The sequence below is a fragment of the Littorina saxatilis genome, linkage group LG1 (genome assembly GCF_037325665.1).
Source record: "Littorina saxatilis isolate snail1 linkage group LG1, US_GU_Lsax_2.0, whole genome shotgun sequence".
Taxonomy (NCBI): Eukaryota; Metazoa; Mollusca; class Gastropoda; order Littorinimorpha; family Littorinidae; genus Littorina; species Littorina saxatilis.
Genome location: NC_090245.1, coordinates 52,162,725 through 52,184,830, shown reverse-complemented (window position 1 = coordinate 52,184,830; position 22,106 = coordinate 52,162,725). Strand labels below are relative to the sequence as shown.

Sequence of the window (22,106 nt, the reverse complement as noted above, 5' to 3'; positions counted from 1 at the left end):
TTGGCTAAATGGAATGTTAATTCAATATATTAAACAAAATTGACACCTCTTTAGTCTTTTGTGACCTTTACTGATTTCTGCTGAGGAGGTCTTTGTGTAAACCATGGAAACTGGCTGACAAATAGTTCTTTCTTCCTTTGCTATTAATTGTGTTTCAAATACATATATACATGTATAAATGCAAAAATGATGCCCAAAATATCTCTTTTCCTTCGGAAAAATACCCGACATCAACCAAGATAAAATCTGTCTTCTTTCTTTTCTTTTGTTTCAGACAAAATCTGTCTTTTTACATTCAGTCAAGTTTTGACTAAAATATTTTAACGTACAGGGGGGAATCGAGACGAGGGTCGTGGTGTATGTCTGTGTGTGTGTGTGTAGAGCGATTCAGAGAAAACTACTGGACTAATCTTCATGAAACTTGACATGAGAGATCCTGAGTATGGTACCTCCAGACGGTTTTTATATTTTTTTGATAAATGTCTTTGATGACGTCATATCCGGCTTTTCGTGAAAGTTGAGGCGGCACTGTCACGCTCTCATTTTTCAACCAAATTGGTTGAAATTTTGGTCAAGTAATCTTCGACGAAGCCCGGACTTTAGTATTGCATTTCAGCTTGGAGGCTTAAAATTTAATTAATGAGTTTGCTCATTAAAGTTGTCATTAAAATCGATTTTTCGCAAACAGATTTAAAATTGATTGCATCGTATTCTTCATCACATTCTGAATCTAAAAATATATACATATGTCATGTTTACTCTTAAAATGTGATCATAATTAACAAAAATAGATTAATTAGTCTTACGATTAAAATTTAAGAAATCGATCCAAAAATGATTTCATCTTATTCTTTATCATTTCCTGATTCCAAAAACATATAGATATGATAGGTTGTATTCAAAACGAGCTCAGAAAGTTAACAAGAATACAGAAAAGCGCGCTTTCCTGCTTAGCACAATACGCTACCGCGCTAATCTGGCGTGTCAATATCACTACGTTTTGCACGTGGAAGGTGAGCGATTTCCTTCACGCGGGGATTGACGAAGCGGCTGTACTGTCTTGGTGAAAAAATGCAGTGCGTTCAGTTTCATTCCGTGAGTTCGACAGCTTGACTAAATGTAGTAATTTCGCCTTACGCGACTTATTTTGTCTTTTTTTTTACAAAACAACAAAATTAAAAAATTTTAAAAAAAAAGCAAATCTGCTTGCAAAATATAAAACAAAACATAAAACACCAAGGACATGACAATAGACAAATTCCGGAAATAACTCAGTTGGGCTTGCATGCTAACAAGGGGTGTGTCTGAAACACATGGACAAGGAGCATGTGTGGATTTGTTTGTCTCACTAAAAGCAAGGGTATTCACTCTTTCAAAACCCGAACAAACCTGACAGAGTTATTTCCAAACATCGTCTATTTGAATTTGCAGACCAGCAAACCATAACAAAAAACTTGGAAAGCAGATATGTCTCTTCTCAGTTAAATACAAAGAGATGACAGAATGTAAAAGGCAGTCCGTAGAATTCTTTTGGTACACAATTAGATAATAATTTACCAAAACAGACACATTGAAAACTCAATGGTATATACTATATATTTTGTATTTGATTTTTTTTAAATATGCACTTTACGAAATTCAAAAGTATTATGCTTCATCAGTTTATTCTCTTGCATGTAATTACAGGAAACATGCAGTACATACTGAAAAATAATATACAGCAATCACAAATGAACCTGTTATAATTGTCACTTACAAAAATACGAAAAGGGGAAAACATCACATACACTGAGCTGTGGAAACACAAAAATAACCATGTATGGGGGAAAATGGAATGTTTCTGTGCACAAGTTATGTTGTTTTTTACATTTAGTCAAGTTATGACTAAATGTTTTAACATAGAGGGGGAATCGAGACGAGGGTCGTGGTGTATGTGTGTGAATAGAATAGAATAGAATAGAATAGAATAGAATAGAATAGAATAGAATAGAATAATGTTTATTGTCATGAACCAGTAAAGTTATTGACACAACAAACAACAAATAATAATAATAATGCATTATACAATGCTAAAACAATCCGTAACAAATTTGCCAAGACGAACTTGAACTTCGTCTTCTAAAAATAAGTTACTTGGATTTTTGTTAGCATATTTCATATTGATATGTGAAGCATCTTCTTTAAATTCATCCCTTAATTTAACATATTTATTGCATTTATCTAGAAAATGTATTTCATCTTCTATGACATTGCATTCAATACAAAGACGATTTTCTTTAGGGATATTCTGATGTCTTCCACTTTCAATTTTTAGACAATGTGTGCTAGTCCTTAATCTGCTTAACATCTTTCTGTGTTTATTATTCTTAATTTGTATTAAGTATGACTGCATTTCGTAAGATTTACTGATCATAGAATAAAACTTAAGTCTGGAATATGTATCTGATTTTTCTTTTGTCCAGTATCTTATATATTCCTCTTGTTGTTTTTTGTCAATGGCAAACTTTAATTTGTGTACATTTAATGTAGATTGGTTATGCCAAACGTGACTAAAACCTAAGTTACAAAGAGATTGTCTAACAAATTGTAGCCATGGCGTTTCTGTCGGATGGAGCAACATTGAGTCATATAATTGATGTATATACGAATCTTGTTTGGAGTCTAGAATATGCGCCCAGAATGATATTGTTTGTGATAACATTTTTAATCCTAAAGGGAACCTTCCTAATTCCCCCAGTACAGGTATCCACATAGCTTTTCTATGAACTCCAAGAAGGAATCGACAAAATTTGATATGAACAAATTCATGAGGAGTTTTGCTAGATAAACATGATCCAAAGAAATGATCAGTATTTGTTTGTTTTATTTTATTATTAAACGTAAACGGATACCAGATTTCAGCGCCATATGTTAATATCGGATTTACAAGTGAATCAAATAAATGTATCATTGTGTCTATTTGCACGTTTTGATTGCTGAAAATTCTGCGGAGGGAATGTGCTGCTTTATTACCTTGTTTACTTAAATGATCTTGAGCTGTATCAAAATTTCCATTCTTGTTGAATATGACCCCTAAATATTTATATTGATCTGTTACTTTGATTACATCAGTTCCACATTTAAATATTGTGTGCATTTTTGGATTTATATGACAAAATACTATAATTTTTGTTTTTTCTATGTTAATTTTCAAACCCCACTGTAGGCAATAGTTATTTAGATAATCTAACTTATTTTGTAATCCTATTTTTGATTTTGAAAGAAGTACTAGATCATCTGCATACAGTAGACACGATATTTTTGTATTCTGGTTAATGTATGGCGAATCAACGTCAGGCATTCCATCTGTTATATCATTAATGAAAATATTAAAAAGAGTTGGGCTTAATGTATTTCCTTGATGTACTCCTTTTTTAACCAATACATCTGGTGAATATCCACCTTGCATTTGTGTGCATATCTTTGTATTAATATACATGTTTTTGATTATATTGTAGCATTTACCTCTTATGCCAGTTTTGTATATCTTAAGTAAAAGTGCATCATGCCAAACGTTATCAAAAGCTTTTTGAAAATCTACGAAACATCCATATAATCTACCATTTTTAGTATTGATAATATCGTCTACAATTTTCTTCAGAATGAATATTTGATCCATCGTTCGGTATCCTTTTCGAAACCCAGCTTGTTCTTTTATCAAAATATTCTTTTTTTCTAAAAAGTTGTTGATTCTTGAATTTATGATTTTACAAAACAATTTTCCCAAATTACTACTAAGAGTGATTCCTCTATAGTTACTCGGATTCATTGGATCTCCTTTTTTATGCAATGGTACACTTATTCCAGTCTTCCATTCTGTAGGATAGTTACCACTTGTAAGAATAATGTTGAATAGATTAACTAATATTTTAGTCATATGATCTAAACTTGCTTTTATAATTTCATTGGTTATTCTATCTTTTCCGGATGACTTCTTATTTTTCAACGTTTTACATTCTTTTTTTAATTCTTTCTCTGTTATGGGGTCATCTAAAATAGGTGTATAACAATGTGTATGCATCTTCTTTAATTCCTCATTTACTATGTATTTTCTTTCATCAGAAACTTTAGTTTCTGTTCCTATCAATTTCTCTAAATGATCAATCCATTTCATTGGATTGATTGCACATTTTTTAGTTGTATTGACTTCACCCATCGTCTTTAAATCTTTTAGAGTTTTCCACATAGCACTTGGATCGTTATTAAATTCGTCATTCAATTTCTTTACTAAATTATCTTTAAAAATCCTTTTCTTTTTTTTTAATATTGCTTTGTATTTTTTTCTTTTTGAGTAGTATTTCTGACATAAATTTACATCATAAGGGTATCTATTTAGAGCATTTAATAATGATTTTAATTCTCTCCTTTGTAAAAAACAGTCACTATCGAACCATTTTTTATGTTTTCTATTCTTTTTCGTAAAATTGCGGTTCTTGATTTTCTTGTTCAAGCATTTTTTTGCAGCCGTGTTTAGCATTGCTGTTATTTTGTCTGTTAAATTGTTAACACACTCGTCTGAGTAATATTTGTCTTCACATGTATGCATTGTTTCAATTTCGTCGTTTATGTTCTGAAGTAAATGTTTCATGTCTCGTGTGTCTAACTCCTGTTTGAATTTAACTTGTGAATTGCTGTCCCACTGATATATTATATCTTCTGCTTTTCCTTGGTTATTAATTGAACATTTATTATGTTTACAATTGATGTTAGGTTTAACATTGGCATTTTTGTTTTTGAACGGAATTCGAATTCTTAGTTCTAAAGGACAATGATCTGAATATACAGTTAAATCTTTTACTTTCATATGTATTACATCCTTGATTAGTTCCTGAGAACAAAGAAAATAGTCTACTACACTACAACCCTGGGGTGTATAACATGTGTATCGCCCACTTAAGTCTCCCAAGGACCTTCCATTAAGTATATACATGTTATTATTATGGCACAAATCTATCAACCTTCTACCTTGTTTTTGTATGACCTTATCTGAAGAATGTCTTTCATGTAGATAGTCAAAGCAATAAGTTGATGGCAAAGAATACCTAAGACTTTCGCTATCTAACTTTAGATAATCGATCAGTTCACCCGTTCTTGCATTGAAGTCTCCGCATAAGATCACGTTACCTTTGGGTATTAATTCATCTAAGTCATTCTCTAACTTGTCCCACAATTCCTCAGTAAAATCTTTTCCAAAGGATGACGATTCGGGCGGAATATATACACACCCTAAATAAATGTCGTGTTCTTTGTTATCCTTTTGAACTTTCAGCCAAATAATGTCACTGTTGCTTTTTTGTAGGATTTGGAAGTTTGAAGATATGTTTTCTCTTATGAATAAACTAATACCCCCAGAAGCACTGGTTGCATTTGTTCTTCTCTTTCTATAAAAGTGACGTTTTACAAATCCTGATAGAAATACTTCTTCGGCATGGTCCTCGTCCAGGTGCATCTCCTCCAGCATAATAATGTCATATCCACATAAAGATTGTATAACGTTATCATCCTGCAATTTGTTGGTTGTTTGTCCGTCGATTGTTTCTTTATACCCTTTTAGGTTCCACGACAAAACATTAATACTGAATGTACTACTATCAAACATGTATGGTTTGTATGAAAAGTTACCTTCGTCGTAACACTAACATTTTTGAAAGAATCGAATACGTTATTAACGAACAAAATATCTATCACGATATTATTAAAAGAAATATCTATCGCGTGGTCGTGGTTGTGGACTCCAGTTCCATGGTCTCATCATGTGAGGATGCATGAAGGCTGAATCTCTCTTTGGTGGACTATGATGATGTCCACTCCATCTTCCATTGCTCTCCCATGTTCTCTGTCTTCCCGTTTGCTGGTGTCGTCGTTCAAATGGTGGTGGGCGAGACTGGTGATGAAATTGGCGATGATAATGACCCTTATGTTGTTGGATTGGTCTGGCAGCTTGGTGTTCTGAGTGATGGTTTCCCTGCCTTTCCCACAAAATATGGTCAAGGTGTTGGCCAATGTTTCTTGCTAGGACTGCCGCGCCTTTCATCGTTGGATGTATTCCGTCTCTGTTCGACAGCGAATATACGTTTTCATGTGAGACAAAGGAAATTCCTGTCTCCGCCATGTCTGCTGCGCACACAGCATTGAATACCTCTCGTTGAGTGTTCAGATCCATTACGTTAGTTGGAATGATCTTACTCACGACAACCTTGGCTTCTTTGAATCGCTGTTTGGCTGCCTCCACACATTTGGTCATCATTTTTGCCGCTCTCTGACCTTTTTCTTTCTTGATGTCATTCACCCCGACATGAAACATAATTGCATCTGGAGTTTTGTGAATGTTCTCCACTGTTTCTTGGCAATCCTTGATGTTCACTACATGTTTTTTTACTATCTTCAGACCGTACGTTTTTTGCATTCGGCCTGGATCGACATGTTTCAATACACTGTCATGAATGAGGTAGACTGTTGGTAGAGAGTTTTCTTCCTCTCTGTGCTCTTGTCGCGACAGGTTTTCAAACGCAACGTCTTCCTGATCTTCATCTGAATTGGACTCACTCGCTGTTGAATCAACAAAGTCAAAAGAATCTTCACGGCGATGTCTTTTCAACACGCTGATCGGGCTTTTGTTTTTCTTTTTTACACGAGGATTTCTTGATGACGTCAGATTGTTCGATGTTGTTGACGTCATTGCCTTTTCGGCTTCATGGTCTTTGTTTTCCATCTTCTCGTATGGCGATTTCGATGTTATATCTCTGACTTGATCAACCCTTTTATTCACCTCTATTCCTGATGACGTCATTGGTTTTGTGCACGACTTTTCTGGTGTCATTTCGATGCTGATGTCATGGTTCATGCTTCCATTCTTTTGAGGTTGGCACGTGGTCTTTGGAACCTTCTGTTTTTTCTCATGTAGTTGTTCTTTTACGGATGTGCTGTACGTAAGGATATCTGAATACGTCGTTTGAGTTGTCACATCTTGTTGTCTCGTCTTGGGGTGTGTCGACAACATGTCAGTCAGTTCCTTGATCTCTTCTTTGTGACTTCTATTTGTCAGCTGGATTTGTTCGGCCAAGTTGAGAATCGCGTTCTCCATGTTCTGTATCATTCTCTTGCCCTCAGACTGTTCCAGTTTCAAGAGCTGCAACTCATGTAGCAGGATGACATTGTTGTTTTTAATCGCATGATTGTTATCAAGAGATTCTTCTTCTTCGGTGAGGATTTCACTGACGTCCTCCACAATCTTTTCGTCCAACATCGCTTGTGCACAATCCTCGCAGGTGAACTTTCTCTGCGTTCTTACGAATAAGCACAGCTGATACACTGGTAACTTGGTGTGCATCCATGGAATCTTGCTTTTGCATGAAGAACATGTAAGTTTTCTTTGTTTAGATATTTCCTCAGTTTTTTCACCGTTGATCAGTGTTTTCACGAGTGTTTGATCATCCTCTTGACAATTCTGGAATCTTTGTTCTTGGGTTGTCAAGGGAATCGTGTCGTCATGTCCTTCAACCGTGGTTTCGCTTCGGTTTTCTGTTGTTTCATCTTGAAATTCATCCTCCTCACCTACTCTAGTTTCATCCTCTCCTTCAAAGTTCTGATGCTCATTTGAAGAACCTTTGAATATAACTGGATTCTCAATTCCAGCCTGCCGCATCGCGCATTTTGCTGCGGCCAACGACTGGTAACAACGATGAGTTGCCTTTGGGAATGCCGTCACTGATTTCGACGCCTCGTTCCATGTATCAAATATTCCAACAGTCCTTCCACTGCTTACAGCATAAAATCGCTTTTCTGATCTCTTCTTTTTCCTTGATCCTCTCGACCGACTCATTTTTTCACTTTTGAATCATCACTTCACAGGGGATGCGTCTGGCTTTCGCCATTTTAGAACCGGAAACCGTATGTGTGTGTGTGTGTGTGTGTGTGTGTGTGCGTGCGTGTAGAGCGATTCAGACCAAACTACTGGACCGATCTTTATGAAATTTGACATGAGAGTTCCTGGGTATGATATCCCCATACGTTTTTTTTCATTTTTTTGATAAATGTCTTTGATGACGTCATATCCGGCTTTTCGTGAAAGTTGAGGCGGCACTGTCACGCCCTCATTTTTTAACCAAATTGGTTGAAATTTTGGTCAAGTAATGTTCGACGAAGCCCGGACTTCGGTATTGCATTTCAGCTTGGTGGCTTAAAAACTAATGAGTGAGTGTGGTCATTAAAAATCGGAAACTTGTAATTAAAATTATTTTTTTATTAAACGATCCAAAAACATCTTATTCCTTGTCGGTTCCTGATTCAAAAAACATATAGATATGATATGTTTGGATGTGCTGAGAGAGGAAATCTGGCCATTGCCGGAGTCCCTGCACAACAAGCTGTACGGGCCAGTGGCTGCGCTGCAGAGGACCACTAATTATATCTCAAGATCTGGACTCCAAGTGTGATCGGCGATCGAAAAGAAGAAGAAGATATGTTTGGATTAAAAACACGCTCAGAAAGTTAAAACGAAGAGAGGTACAGTAACTTGAAGCGTGCTATGAAGCACAGCGCAACCGCTGCCGCGCCAAACAGGCTCGTCACTTTCACTGCCTTTTGCACTAGCGGCGGACTACGTTCAGTTTCATTCTGTGAGTTCCACAGCTTGACTAAATGTAGTAATTTCGCCTTACGCGACTTGTTTATAAATTATTTTTGTGTACATAAAAGTGTATTCTCACTGCTCTCTACTATCAGTTGGAAAGGAGGGAATGTTTAGCTTTTCTTTGTTTGTCTTGTTTTTATTTTCCACCTTTTTTCTTCTGATTTTGTTGTTCTTGTTTATTCATATTTGTCTACTGATGAACATACAGTTTTTCTTGTGTTCTGTCTTTTTCTTTAGTAGAAATAAAAAAACTCTCTCTCTCCTTCTCTCTCTCTATCTCTGTTGATCAGGTGAAAGGAGAATGTGCTCAGGAATGACAGAAATGCGTCCTTCCTATCAGCTGCTGACTGTCTGATTTAATATTTAAACACCGAGTTAGGCTTCTAGTGTACCGATAAACATTACACAAATATTACCACAGCATACCGTTTCTAATATTCTGGTATTTCTACTTCTTGTTGTACATGTACTTTCACTCATTGATCTTTTGCTGTAATTTGTTTCGAATTCTTCGTGCACTCGTTAGTACAGTCTTTTTTGGTGTTTTTATTTGTTATTTGTTGATCATTCATCTATGTTAAGATTCCACAACTAACACTCATCTGTTTAGTTTTAGGAACTGAATCCCTCATCTCAGTTTAACCATTCTGAGCATCACAACTCAATTCCACATCATCACACAGGGCCGGACCCAGGGGGGGGTTCCAGGGGTTCCGGAACCCCACCCCTGGAAAAAGCATGTACCTTGCTTTGAGTGGGTTTTTTTTACTAGTTTTAGCACCAAAACAATGCTGCTCTTAACCCTCAAAACAAGGCCCAGAATGCACCAGATTGCACAGATTTTAACCGTTTTTCAAAAATTTTCCGGGGGAGCATGCCCCCGGACCCCCCTAGTTCGCGCTTGTGGCTTCGCCACTTCGCTGATTTGCCCCCCCAAAAAAGGAGGAACCCCCCCCTTACAACTCATTTGGTCCGGCCCTGTCACAGTTCCAATATTCGGACTGTTCAAACAAAATCAATGCATGTTACACAAAACTGGCATGAAAGACAACAGAAAGTACCTATAATCAGATATTGTAATGATTATGGCATTCACAGCAGCAAATACACTAACAACATCAAAAACAATGTGTGTTAAAACGCCAGGTTTCACATCACATTAGCACAAAGCACAATCACTGAAAACCAAAGCACACGAAAAGGCTTTGATCACAATTTAGGAGCATGATCTTACCATGTCAGAGGCATTTGAATCCTGAGCACACACAGGACAGGGCAAATACAAACATGTCTAGTAACCGAATTGGTTGAGCTCTTATTTTATATGTGAATGTACTTCTTAGTTAAATGTTTATTTTGCTTATTATTGGTGTGACTATAGACTATTTAAAAAAAAAAGGGTGCATTTCAGAAGTGTTTTTGTTTAAGTGGAAATAAAACTTAGTTGTACAGCATGCACTCAAAAGCTACTGGCAGTGTTGAAGTATGAAAAACATTGAAATATGCAAGGATTAGAAATCTTTTAGAGGTAGAGAAAGAACTTGTTAGAAAGAAAAGAAGAAATCGCTGAATTTAAAAACGTCAAAAAGGACACAATTCATGATTCGGAAGAAGAAGAAGAAGAAATGAAAAAGAATGAAATGTTTCTTTTTGAATTCATACCAAGCTAGAAAAACACTACTGCACATACTTTTACACAGATGCACAACTTTGAAAGACCTATACTATTCACCTCTTGTTCATACACTAACACATATCAACAATGTGTGCATGCATTCAGCTTCAAGTGTGTATGCATCATAAAGTCTATTTGCCCAGGTGTGGAAAATCTACCTATAGTATGTGTAGTGAAACCACTATTTCTGCATCATCAAAAGTACCAAAGCGGAGGGAAGCAAGATATACACTTCCCAAATATATGTCACTGTCACACACCAAGAAACAAGGCATAGCAGGAGGTGGGCTAAAAGTGTTTGTTAACCCAAGTAAAGCTAAAAATAAATACAAATATGAATTATGATGAAAACCAAACAAAAATCATCATTGCACCTCATAAAACCTACCTAAATCACAATTTGCAGAAATTCAAATGCAAAACCAAAAACGGCAATCCTCAGGTATAAGACACATAACCCCATGGTGTTATCCGACATCTACAAGCACTCATCAAGGTTAATCAAAGTTAGTGCGCTGAAGCCCAATGGTAACAATGATGATACAGGTGTAAGAAACTATAGGTGTGAATAATGCAAGCGGGTCTTACCTGTCCTGCTGTGTCCAGTATATCCAGGTGTGCAGGCTCCCCATCAATGCGACACTGCTGTTCGTATGCATCCTCTGAAAAGAAAAGGATTTGTGTGGCAAAAGAAGCTGATTTGTGGAAAGATTTTTACACATTTCTTCCGACTAACAACTTCTAAAATCATTAACTGGTTGGTACACATGGCTATGTGTAACCGAGCGCCGAAACACAACAATCACCTTTGGAGGCGAAGTCCAATCAAACAGGTTTGAGAATTTTAGAGCTAATTTCTAAGCCCTATAAAAACTGTTTTGGTTACGCAAAGGAAACCCAGAACATACAGCGAGACAGCAGCCGCCAGACCCCATACAAAACAGAACTCTACAATCCACAGGTGTCTAGCCGGCAAGCTACAAATAGCTCATACTCAAAGGCCAACAACTCTGCAGAGCCTGCTGTGAAGGGCGACGGTAGTCTCCCTGTCACACTCGCCCCAATTTGAATGAAGTTTGTCCCCAAAGTTCCGAACCCAGGACTCGCTTGCCTAAGCAACCAGTCCCCGTGTGAGGTTCGTCTGGATGAGAACAGCACGGAAATGCACTAGTGGCTTTACGCTGTTTCTGGTCATACCACGTCGAGTCTCATCCTGTCGGCGACGCCAAATGTAACCGAGTGCCGAAACACAACAATCACCCTTGGAGGCGAAGTCCAATCAAACAGGATGGACAATTTTAGAGCTAATTTCTTTGCCCTATAAAAACTGTTTTGGTTCTGCAAAGCCAAAGGAAACCAAGAACATACAGGGAGACAGCAGCCGCCAGACCCCATCAGGCATCACAAACAGAACTTTACAATCCACAGGTGTCTAGCCGGCAAACTATCTATGACAACTTTAAAAGTCTTCTAGTTCTAGCAGGCAGTAATTGCAAAAACTGAAAGATTAAAGGCACACTCAGCTTCACGCAAACCATCAGTTTCTGGTCACAGACACTGTCAGGCTTTTACATACAGTACAAACACCCTTTCGTTTAAACACTCACCGCTTGAGAACACCCTAGGTGCCCACCGTAAAGAGTGAGCATTTTTTAAAGAATTTGTTTTTGTGTGGCCAGCCAGATTGTCTTCTTCAATCGGATGCTTCGTTTTGGCGCTAGAACTTACTTTTAAAATCTAAATGATAAATTGACAGCTTGTTACACAAACATTCTTAAATCATAAAAGAATTCTTTTTTCATCAAGACAAGATCAATACAATTCGAAATTTTGAAAGTTTGAAAAAAACAAGTCGCGTAAGGCGAAAATACAATATTTAGTCAAGTAGCTGTCGAACTCACAGAATGAAACTGAACGCAATGCAATTTTACTCGTAGCATCGTCAGGCCACCGCTCATGGCAAAGGCAGTGAAATTGACAAGAAGAGCGGGGTAGTAGTTGCGCTAAGAAGGATAGCACGCTTTTCTGTACCTCTCTTTGTTTTAACTTTCTGAGCGTGTTTTTAATCCAAACATATCATATCTATATGTTTTTGGAATCAGGAACCGACAAGGAATAAGATGAAAGTGTTTTTAAATTGATTTGGACAATTTAATTTTGATAATAATTTTTATATATTTAATTTTCAGAGCTTGTTTTTAATCCGAATATAACATATTTATATGTTTTTGGAATCAGCAAATGATGGAGAATAAGATAAAGGTAAATTTGGATCGTTTTATAAATTTTTATTTTTTTTTACAATTTTCCGATTTTTAATGACCAAAGTCATTAATTAATTTTTAAGCCACCAAGCTGAAATGCAATACCGAACCCCGGGCTTCGTCGAAGATTACTTGACCAAAATTTGAACCAATTTGGTTGAAAAATGAGGGCGTGACAGTGCCGCCTCAACTTTCACGAAAAGCCGGATATGACGTCATCAAAGACATTTATCAAAAAAATGAAAAAAACGTATGGGGATTTCATACCCAGGAACTCTCATGTCAAATTTCATAAAGATCGGTCCAGTAGTTTAGTCTGAATCGCTCTACACACACACACACACACACACGCACGCACACACGCACGCACATACACCACGACCCTCGTTTCGATTCCCCCTCGATGTTAAAATATTTAGTCAAAACTTGACTAAATATAAACAAGTCGCGTAAGGCGAAAATACAATATTTAGTCAAGTAGCTGTCGAACTCACAGAATGAAACTGAACGCAATGCCATTTTACTCGTAGCATCGTCAGGCCACCGCTCATGGCAAAGGCAGTGAAATTGACAAGAAGAGCGGGGTAGTAGTTGCGCTAAGAAGGATAGCACGCTTTTCTGTACCTCTCTTTGTTTTAACTTTCTGAGCGTGTTTTTAATCCAAACATATCATATCTATATGTTTTTGGAATCAGGAACCGACAAGGAATAAGATGAAAGTGTTTTTAAATTGATTTGGACAATTTAATTTTGATAATAATTTTTATATATTTAATTTTCAGAGCTTGTTTTTAATCCGAATATAACATATTTATATGTTTTTGGAATCAGAAAATGATGGAAAATAAGATAAACGTAAATTTGGAGCGTTTTATAAATTTTTATTTTTTTTTACAATTTTCCGATTTTTAATGACCAAAGTCATTAATTAATTTTTAAGCCACCAAGCTGAAATGCAATACCGAACCCCGGGCTTCGTCGAAGATTACTTGACCAAAATTTCAACCAATTTGGTTGAAAAATGAGGGCGTGACAGTGCCGCCTCAACTTTCACGAAAAGCCGGATATGACGTCATCAAAGACATTTATCAAAAAAATGAAAAAAACGTTCGGGGATTTCATACCCAGGAACTCTCATGTCAAATTTCATAAAGATCGGTCCAGTAGTTTAGTCTGAATCGCTCTACACACACACACAGACAGACACACACACACACACACACACACACACATACACCATGACCCTCGTCTCGATTCCCCCCTTTACGTTAAAATATTTAGTCAAAACTTGACTAAATATAAAAAGGAAGCCCGGAAGCAGGTCACGCAAGGTTGTTTTTGCCCAAGCAGACAATGTTTTTGCATATCGCTTGCTTCTTTGAAGCCAACTGCCGCCGATAAGTTTGTGTGACTCGCAGTCATTTGTTGCATTATAGATTCAGAGGTACACAATAACGTGCTATTGCAGATACAGCAAGTCGCATTGAAATCACAAACTGATTATTTTTTTTAATTTATTATTCTCTTTATTTATATTGCGCCTTATCCGAAGTTCAAAGCGCTTTATGACGAAATTGTGAGAGAAAAAAAGGAAAGTCGGTGACACGGGTTCAGGATGGCTCAGGGGTAAAATAAACCACGAAATCTGGTGTGTCATTTACACAAGCTCAATAGCCATTCAAACGAACTGTGTCATTTAATGCTGTTAAATACTATTGCAAGTGTGTTCCATAAGGTTAGAACTGCTTTTTTCATGAGAAGATTTAAATCGTTCTGTAAACCATTTGAGGCAGACTGGGGCTTTAAACACAAACATATTTTTACACATTTCTACCTCTCTCTTTCAGCAAAAACAAAAACTGTGACATACCATATGACAAAAAACATACTCACCAATGGTTGGATCATGATATTCTTGAAATCTGTGTGACACAAACTGGATCACCAAAGCTGAAACCAAGCGAGCAGACATTCGATTTACTGTTGATGACATTTTGCACCTGACCAAATGCCAAAAAGTGTAGGGCAGAGGGTGACCTTATTAAACTGCCCTCAAATGTATTTCTGTTCTTGTGCACCTTACTAGAAATAAGTGTATACGTATGTTTTTCATGGCAGGAGACATAGTGACAATGTACTGCTTATACATTCCAAAATTTTGAATGTTTTGTAGTGTCAATTATTAAACATTCAATACATCAACCATCTTTGTTTTGACAGTTTTGCAATAAACCACACATAATCTTATCTACAGAGATCTGGTCATGATTGTTTACAGTACTCTCACTGGAAGTATGCTGTTTATACCATAACAAAAATGGTTCGTTGCTTGTCCCATTGTGTCTGTTTTTTGTGCATACCGGCACTTAGTCACCTGTGTGTGTGCACGCATGTGTTCACACATGAAAATAGTGGTAAAAATAACTGAGACCAAATTAAAACAGTGAATACTGTCAGTGTCAGGGTAACACTGTAAAAATTATGCAATTTCAGAAGAAAAAAAACTTTGGTATCATTTATTGTTTTTATCCACGGAATACTTTTGTCAGTAGAAAGTGATTGAACTCACACGGGGAAAAAAGACACATGTATGCACATACACATAATAAAAAACAAACCAGCCTTTTATCTGTGCCTGGCTACTCTGCATTACAGGAGACAAGCTCACACAGGTGAAAGGTAGATGGGTGCATGCACATCTCTAGAAAGAACTGTGGTCTGGCACTGTGCCAACCTACATTTTTACCTGTCTGGAACACAAATACCTGTAACTGTATGCTGCGAGGGGAAGGAAAAGTTCTACTTTGCTTAGAAACAGCTGAAATTGTTCTCCTTGTTGTTAGACTAATAAGCAACAGAGTTCAGAGACTGATAAGATAACTGATTCTTGTTTTTGTTTTCTTTCTGCATAACATCTTTCCTTCATTCTTTAACCAGGCAAACATGAATACACCATCCTGCCTGAATTGTTTTCTGTCTTAGCGTTAGTCCTTTTTACATTTAGTCAAGTTTTTCCTAAATGTTTTAACATAGACTGGGAATCGAGACGAGGGTGGTGGTGGTGTATACATGTGTGTATGTTTGTATGTATGATATATGTGCTTGTAGATCGATTCAGAGAAAACTACTGGACCAATCTTCGTTAAAACTTTACATACAAATTCTTTCAGATGATATCCCAGACTATTTTTTTCTTTTTCTGATAAATGTCTTTGATGACGCCATATATCCGGCTTTTAGTGAAAGTTGAGGTGGTACTCTCACGCCTTCATTTTTCAAACAAATTGATTGAAATTTTGGTCAAGTAATCTTCAACGAAGCCTGGACTATGGAATAGCATTTCAGCTTGGAAGCTTTAAAATTAATCACTGAGTTTTGTCATTAAAAATCTCAAAATTCTAATTAAAATTGCAGTAATCAATCCAAGAATGATATCATTTAGTTTTGCCATTAAAAAACTCAAAAATCAAATTCAAATTGTAGTAATCAATCCAAGAATGATATCAATATATAGATAATGTCATGTTTGGATCACAAAAAAGCACGCTTTCTTGTGAAGCGCAATAGATCGCGACTGCTCTATAATGGCTTGTCACTTCAACATCAGCATTCATCGCTTTTCCATTGTGAATGTGTCAGCGCTTTCTCGGCTGCAAGAAATTGGAAAAGCTATTATCTTCGTGAAATACAGTTCGTTCAGTTTCATTCTGTGAGTTTGACAGATTGACTAAAAGTACTATTAATTTTGCATCACACGACTAATGTCACATGGATGTCACATTGCGAGGAAGTCACATTGCGAATATGATCAAATCAACATTAAACACTGACTCATGGTTGTATCATAAGTAGACTCACGCAAAACAATCACAGGAAACTAATATACATCAGAACTAATGTCACAAAACAACAAGAAGAGCAAACGCTCGATCGAGTCACTTTCGCAGTTCTGAATATTATATGAGGCATCAGATGGACAGGAAGAAATTGCTATTCACAACACAATGAGTCACGTTCACATAAAATTTGAGCCCGGTCACTTTTATAGTTTCCGAGAAAAGCCCAACGTTAAGTTGTGTGTTGCCGAACAGAAAAGGCTAGTTATCTCCCTTGTTTTTCTGATAACGTTCGTAAAAGGCTACAGATGTAAATACTTTGATGTAAAGAATAATCCTACAAAGTTTCAATCACATCCGATGAACTTTGTCAAAGATATAAAATGTCTAATTTTTCCTTTGACGCTGACCTGTGACCTTGAAAAAGGTCAAAGGTCAACGAAACCATCGTTAAAGTGTAGAGGTCATTGGAGGTCACGACTAAACAAAATATGAGCCCGATCGCTTTGATAGTTTCCGAGAAAAGTCCAACGTTAAGGTGGTGTCTACGGCCGGCCGGACAGACTAACACTGACCGATTACATAGTCACTTTTTCTCAAGTGACTCAAAAACAATCAATACTTTTGACCCTTATATTATAATGCACTCATTATCTCTCACTGAACTTTGACATGAAGAGGAAATAATTGGTACACTCACATAAAGTGTCTGAAACTTCTCAAACTTCCTTAAGCCAGCAATGAACAGGGAACTCTTGGTCTTAAGTAAAATTTGGAAAATTAAACAAAAATTATTTTTTGTCAAGCCATACTGTCATCCTAATAAAACAACAAGTCGCGTAAGGCGAAAATACAACATTTAGTCAAGTAGCTGTCGAACTCACAGAATGAAACTGAACGCAATGCAATGTTTCAGCAAGACCATAGCATCGTCAGTCCACCGCTCATGGCGAAGGCAGTGAAATTGACAAGAAGAGCGGGGTAGTAGTTGCGCTGAGAAGGATAGCACGCTTTTCTGTACCTCTCTTCGTTTTAACTTTCTGAGCGTGTTTTGAATCCAAACATATCATATCTATATGTTTTTGGAATCAGGAACCGACAAGGAATAAGATGAAAGTGTTTTTAAATTGATTTCGAAAAAAAAAATTTGATAATAATTTTTATATATTTAATTTTCAGAGCTTGTTTTTAATCCAAATATAACATATGTATATGTTTTTGGAATCACCAAATGATGGAGAATAAGATGAACGTAAATTTGGATCGTTTTAGAAAAAAATAATTTTTTTTACAATTTTCAGATTTTTAATGACCAAAGTCATTAATTAATTTTTAAGCCACCAAGCTGAAATGCAATACCGAAGTCCGGGCTTCGTCGAAGACTACTTGATCAAAATTTCAACCAATTTGGTTGAAAAATGAGAGCGTGACAGTGCCGCCTCAACTTTCACGAAAAGCCGGATATGACGTCATCAAAGACATTTATCAAAAAAAGGAAAAATACGTTCGGGGATATCATACCCAGGAACTCTCATGTCAAATTTCATAAAGATCGGTCCAGTAGTTTTGGTCTGAATCGCTCTACACGCACGCACGCACACACGCACAAAACTTGACTAAATGTAAAAATGGAAAAGATAAACCACGGACTGAAGTTTGTGTTTAACTGAATCAGGCCAACAATGACGCCGAAGGGGTCTATGTCGACAAAAAGAGTGTGATTCCTTTTAGATGGAGTTCCTGCATTTAGGGGGATTCGACAACATTAAATTCTACCGATGTCGCTAAGCATCACGTGACTTTCAGCGAGATCAGCGAAACGCTAAAGGAACTCGATCCACCTACAGGGAATCCCACTCTATTGGTCGACATAAACCCCATCAGCAACAATGACTTGTACTTGTAGTCATAGGCTGGAAAAAAGCTGTTTTTGTCGCATGCCGGTGTCACGAACTGAAAACTCTGCCTGAACAATCCTTCTCATTGCGGTCAATGCGCATGCGCTAACATGGGGAGATTAATCAGGTCGTGAACAACCTAACCCTAACCCTAACCCTAACCCTAGCCCATGGTTCGTTCGGTCAAAGGGTCGCATTTTTTAAGTCCAAGATTGGTGCATGCGCATTGACAAGGATTGTTCAGCAGAGGTTTCAGTTCGTGACACCAGCTTGAACATATATATGAATGTAAGAAGGCCCTGCACACACACACACACACAATTTTCCCATGACAATTAAGGCCCAACAAATTAGGGTCGTTAGGTGGTTGTTTTATTGAAGTTTGGTTTTAGTTGACACACGTGAATGTCTTTTAATTGGCCGGAAATTATATATAGGCCTATATGTGAGCTGTGTCCCCTTGATGCATGTTTACTTTGAGAAAAGTAAATTTCCTTGCAATGTCTAAAAATTCATATCTTTTTTTGAAGGGTAAAAAAAAAAATGCTACTGTTTTTCTTGGCCTAATTTTACAGCTTGCAGTTTCAAATTGAAAACCAGTGAAGGAGGATATTCTAAATACTTGACACCTGCACAAACGTGAGTGCCTGCCAGGCACAGAGTTTTCTAGCAAAAGGTCAGGCAGTTCAGCTCCTGGCGAAAACACATTTGGTCGGTATCCCCCTCTGGCTACTCGACTAGTGGAGAGAGAAAGTCCAAATAAACAGTTTGGGGGTCATATACCAACGTGTGAGTTAGCTGTTAAAGGATGAACTCAACTGACAGGAGGCAAAGTACAAATTCATGTACCATGTCATGTACAAATCTATCTGTCTACACGCACTGCTAGCTACTGACGATGATCAACACTGACAAGGAAACGAAGTAGGGTCCACACAGCAACAAACGAGCTGACGAGCTTTCAAGAGGGCACAATCAAAACAACATTTTGAACATGATAAACACTAAACAGAGAAAGATGGGATTGCGTGGATAAGGAGAAGAAAACAGACCTATCAAAACAGATCTATCACACCTCCCTCCCAGCCCCACAGGACGACAGGAGAAACGGTGTAAGTGTATGTGTGTGCTACTGCTATTTTACTCACCGCTTTTGCCTACTCCACCATCCCCGAGTATGACCAACTTGAATTTTCTTCGTCTGTCTCGAGTTCCACCTGATGCCGAAGCACTCATTTTCACTCGCTTCAAAACCAGCCTTCCGTGTCGATCACATATCTAAGGTTATCCCGGATTCCTCTTCAAATCAAATAATATGTCATTGGGCACAATCTACCGGCAGCTACGTCTGTACAACTGTTTTGATAGTGCGGACAATATTGTTCCCGTACATCAGCTGCTATATTTAGCTTCGCCTCTTGTCTGCTCTCGATTTTCTCATTGGCTATGCGTACCGACATTCATTGGCTATTCGTACCCGCTGCTATCTGTGCATGGATCGTAGGAGCAGCTATATGTACCAAGAGCCAATCAGAATGCAATTTCACGACACACCTCTGGCCAAGATTCCTGACGCATTCGAAGTTCGTTTACCGTTTACCAGACACGTTCTTTGTTATTATAAATATGTGAGAGGGTGAACTGTCACCAGTGTTATTTATGATTTAAAGAGAAGTAGAACAGAGCTGGTAAACTTAATTTGCATTTAGCCTTTTTTGATAAATAAGAGCCTAAAGCAGCCTGTTCTAACTCTGCTGTTATTGTCCAGTCAAGTGTTTGTAGTTCATGTTGCAGATCGATTTGTCTTTTGTATTAGTTCATTATTCTTTAAACTGTAAGTGCTGGAATGCATCTGTCCATCTTACAACAGCTGCAAGCAATTACTCTGTCTGTCCAGTTAGAAGCAAGTCCGATATGTTCAGACGGTCTCTTTGAAGCCTGCACTGAGGTGGTGTTTGTAATGTGACGGCCTGCCTGCAGCAAGCGGCATGTAGCGGGTAAGTTTCAAGTAGGTGTCATGTCTTTTGATGGGGGTAAATCGGAGAAGCGTACCAGCTCAGCTGGAAGGTGGTCAGTTGTCTATCGCGCCCCCCCCCCCCCCCCTTTATCCTCTTGTCTTTAACCAATAACGTAGAACCTGCTTGTAATGTGGTTACTGGTAGTTACTAAGATTTTGATTGGTTGTTTGAAATGATTTCTTCTACCCCAGCTAAAGTTGGATTAAGCATGTGTGTAGCCTACATGCTAGAGTGGAGAAGAGACCTTTGAGAGACACAGAACTGAGTACACTACATTGGGGTGTGCACGTTAAAGATCCCACGATTGACAACAGGGTCTTTCCTGGCAAAATTGTATAGGCATAGATAAAAATGTCCACCAAAATACCCGTGTGACTTGGAATAATAGGCCGTGAAAAGTAGGATATGCGCCGAAATGGCTGCGATCTGCTGGCCGATTTGAATGCGTGATGTATTGTGTAAAAACAAAAATCCATCTCACACGGCATAAATAAATCCCTGCGCCTTGAATCCGTATGTTGAAATATGCGCGCGATAACAAGCTGCATAAAATTAAAAAATTAAAAATAAAGAAGAGTGTGGACGTGTTTTTGTAGTGTGCTCCAATACCTATCCTAAGCGGAATATGACTTTATTCAGTTATTCTGCAGAAAAACAAAAATGCTCCAGAAAAAAAGTTTTTTCTCCAGCATTTCTGAATAATGTCATCATCCGCCGAAGCATCGTTTTTTTCTGCAGAAAAACATTTTACAGTAAAATTGAAATCAAGAATAATGCAGTAAATCGGTGGTGTTGTTTTACTGGAGAAAAACTGTTTATACTTTTTCTGCAGCATTTTGTACTTGCTCGAGTCATTAAGTGGAGACGTGAAATTCCCCTCTCAGTGTTGAGAGACTGATGGATTCGTCCCAAATTACTTAGTGTGTTTCGTGCATCCGAGCTTGAAAGAAGTCCGATTTCTTAGGTGCACTTCAGTTTGAGTTGTAAGTTGACGAAATTTAAGGGGGCAGTACTACCTAGCGGACGGTACATTTTTTTTAACATCTTTTTAGTACACACCTTAAATATGATTATATTTGTTCAATTTTTTGACTGTATATAGATAAATGGCATAGTGTTCTAATAAAAAAAAGAATGTTTTGAATATGTTAATCATAATGAGCACAGGATTTTGTGTGTGTGAAGCTGTGTATGACTGTGAGTCTTGTGACGGAAAATGGTAGGGGAAAGGCTCCTAATATGGACCGGCTCCTAATATGGACCACCTCCTGTTCTGACAAACTAACGGCGCTAGAGCGCTCAAAACAATTTCATTCGCTTTATTCACCCTCTCTGGATAACTTGCACATGTCAAAACAGTTGCAGAAACACAAATCTCAAAACCGTTAGGCTGTTTCCTTTTTTTCCCTTTTGACAACGTTCACTCTAAATTTGCCGTCTAAAACTGACTTGTTACTGTCCCGACAGCCAAAGCTATTATCACACAAAAATGGCTATATATATATGACAGCTAATACCGTATTTGTTACATTTTAGCAGTGTGTACCCCGAGTTTCTACTGCAAACAAAAAATAATAGCAAAACCTCAAAGTATGTGTGAGTCCCCTAATATGAACCACCTTCAACAAATCTAACAAAATAAAAACTAAAGGCTATTTTTATTAATTCATTAAGAAGCTTGCTGGAAATAACCTATAACTAGCCCTCGAGATTTAAAAGAAATATAACAAAAAGTTTTATTTTC

At 37.4% G+C, this 22,106-nt stretch overlaps 1 protein-coding gene across 1 annotated transcript in view; it reads right to left on the bottom strand.

Annotated features, from left to right (window-relative positions):
• The window catches only part of LOC138973554 (GTP-binding protein Rit2-like), a 31,562-nt gene extending 11,790 nt beyond the window's left edge, over positions 1-19,772 (bottom strand). Inside the window, exons 1-3 of the mRNA XM_070346271.1 lie at positions 19,493-19,772; positions 14,504-14,560; positions 10,935-11,008 (exon numbers count right to left, since the gene is read on the bottom strand). Of these exons, the coding sequence (XP_070202372.1) occupies positions 10,935-11,008; positions 14,504-14,560; positions 19,493-19,580 (219 nt within the window). The 5' untranslated portion in view covers positions 19,581-19,772. The remainder of the gene's footprint in view (positions 1-10,934; positions 11,009-14,503; positions 14,561-19,492) is intronic.
• Positions 19,773-22,106: the final 2,334 nt, after the last annotated feature.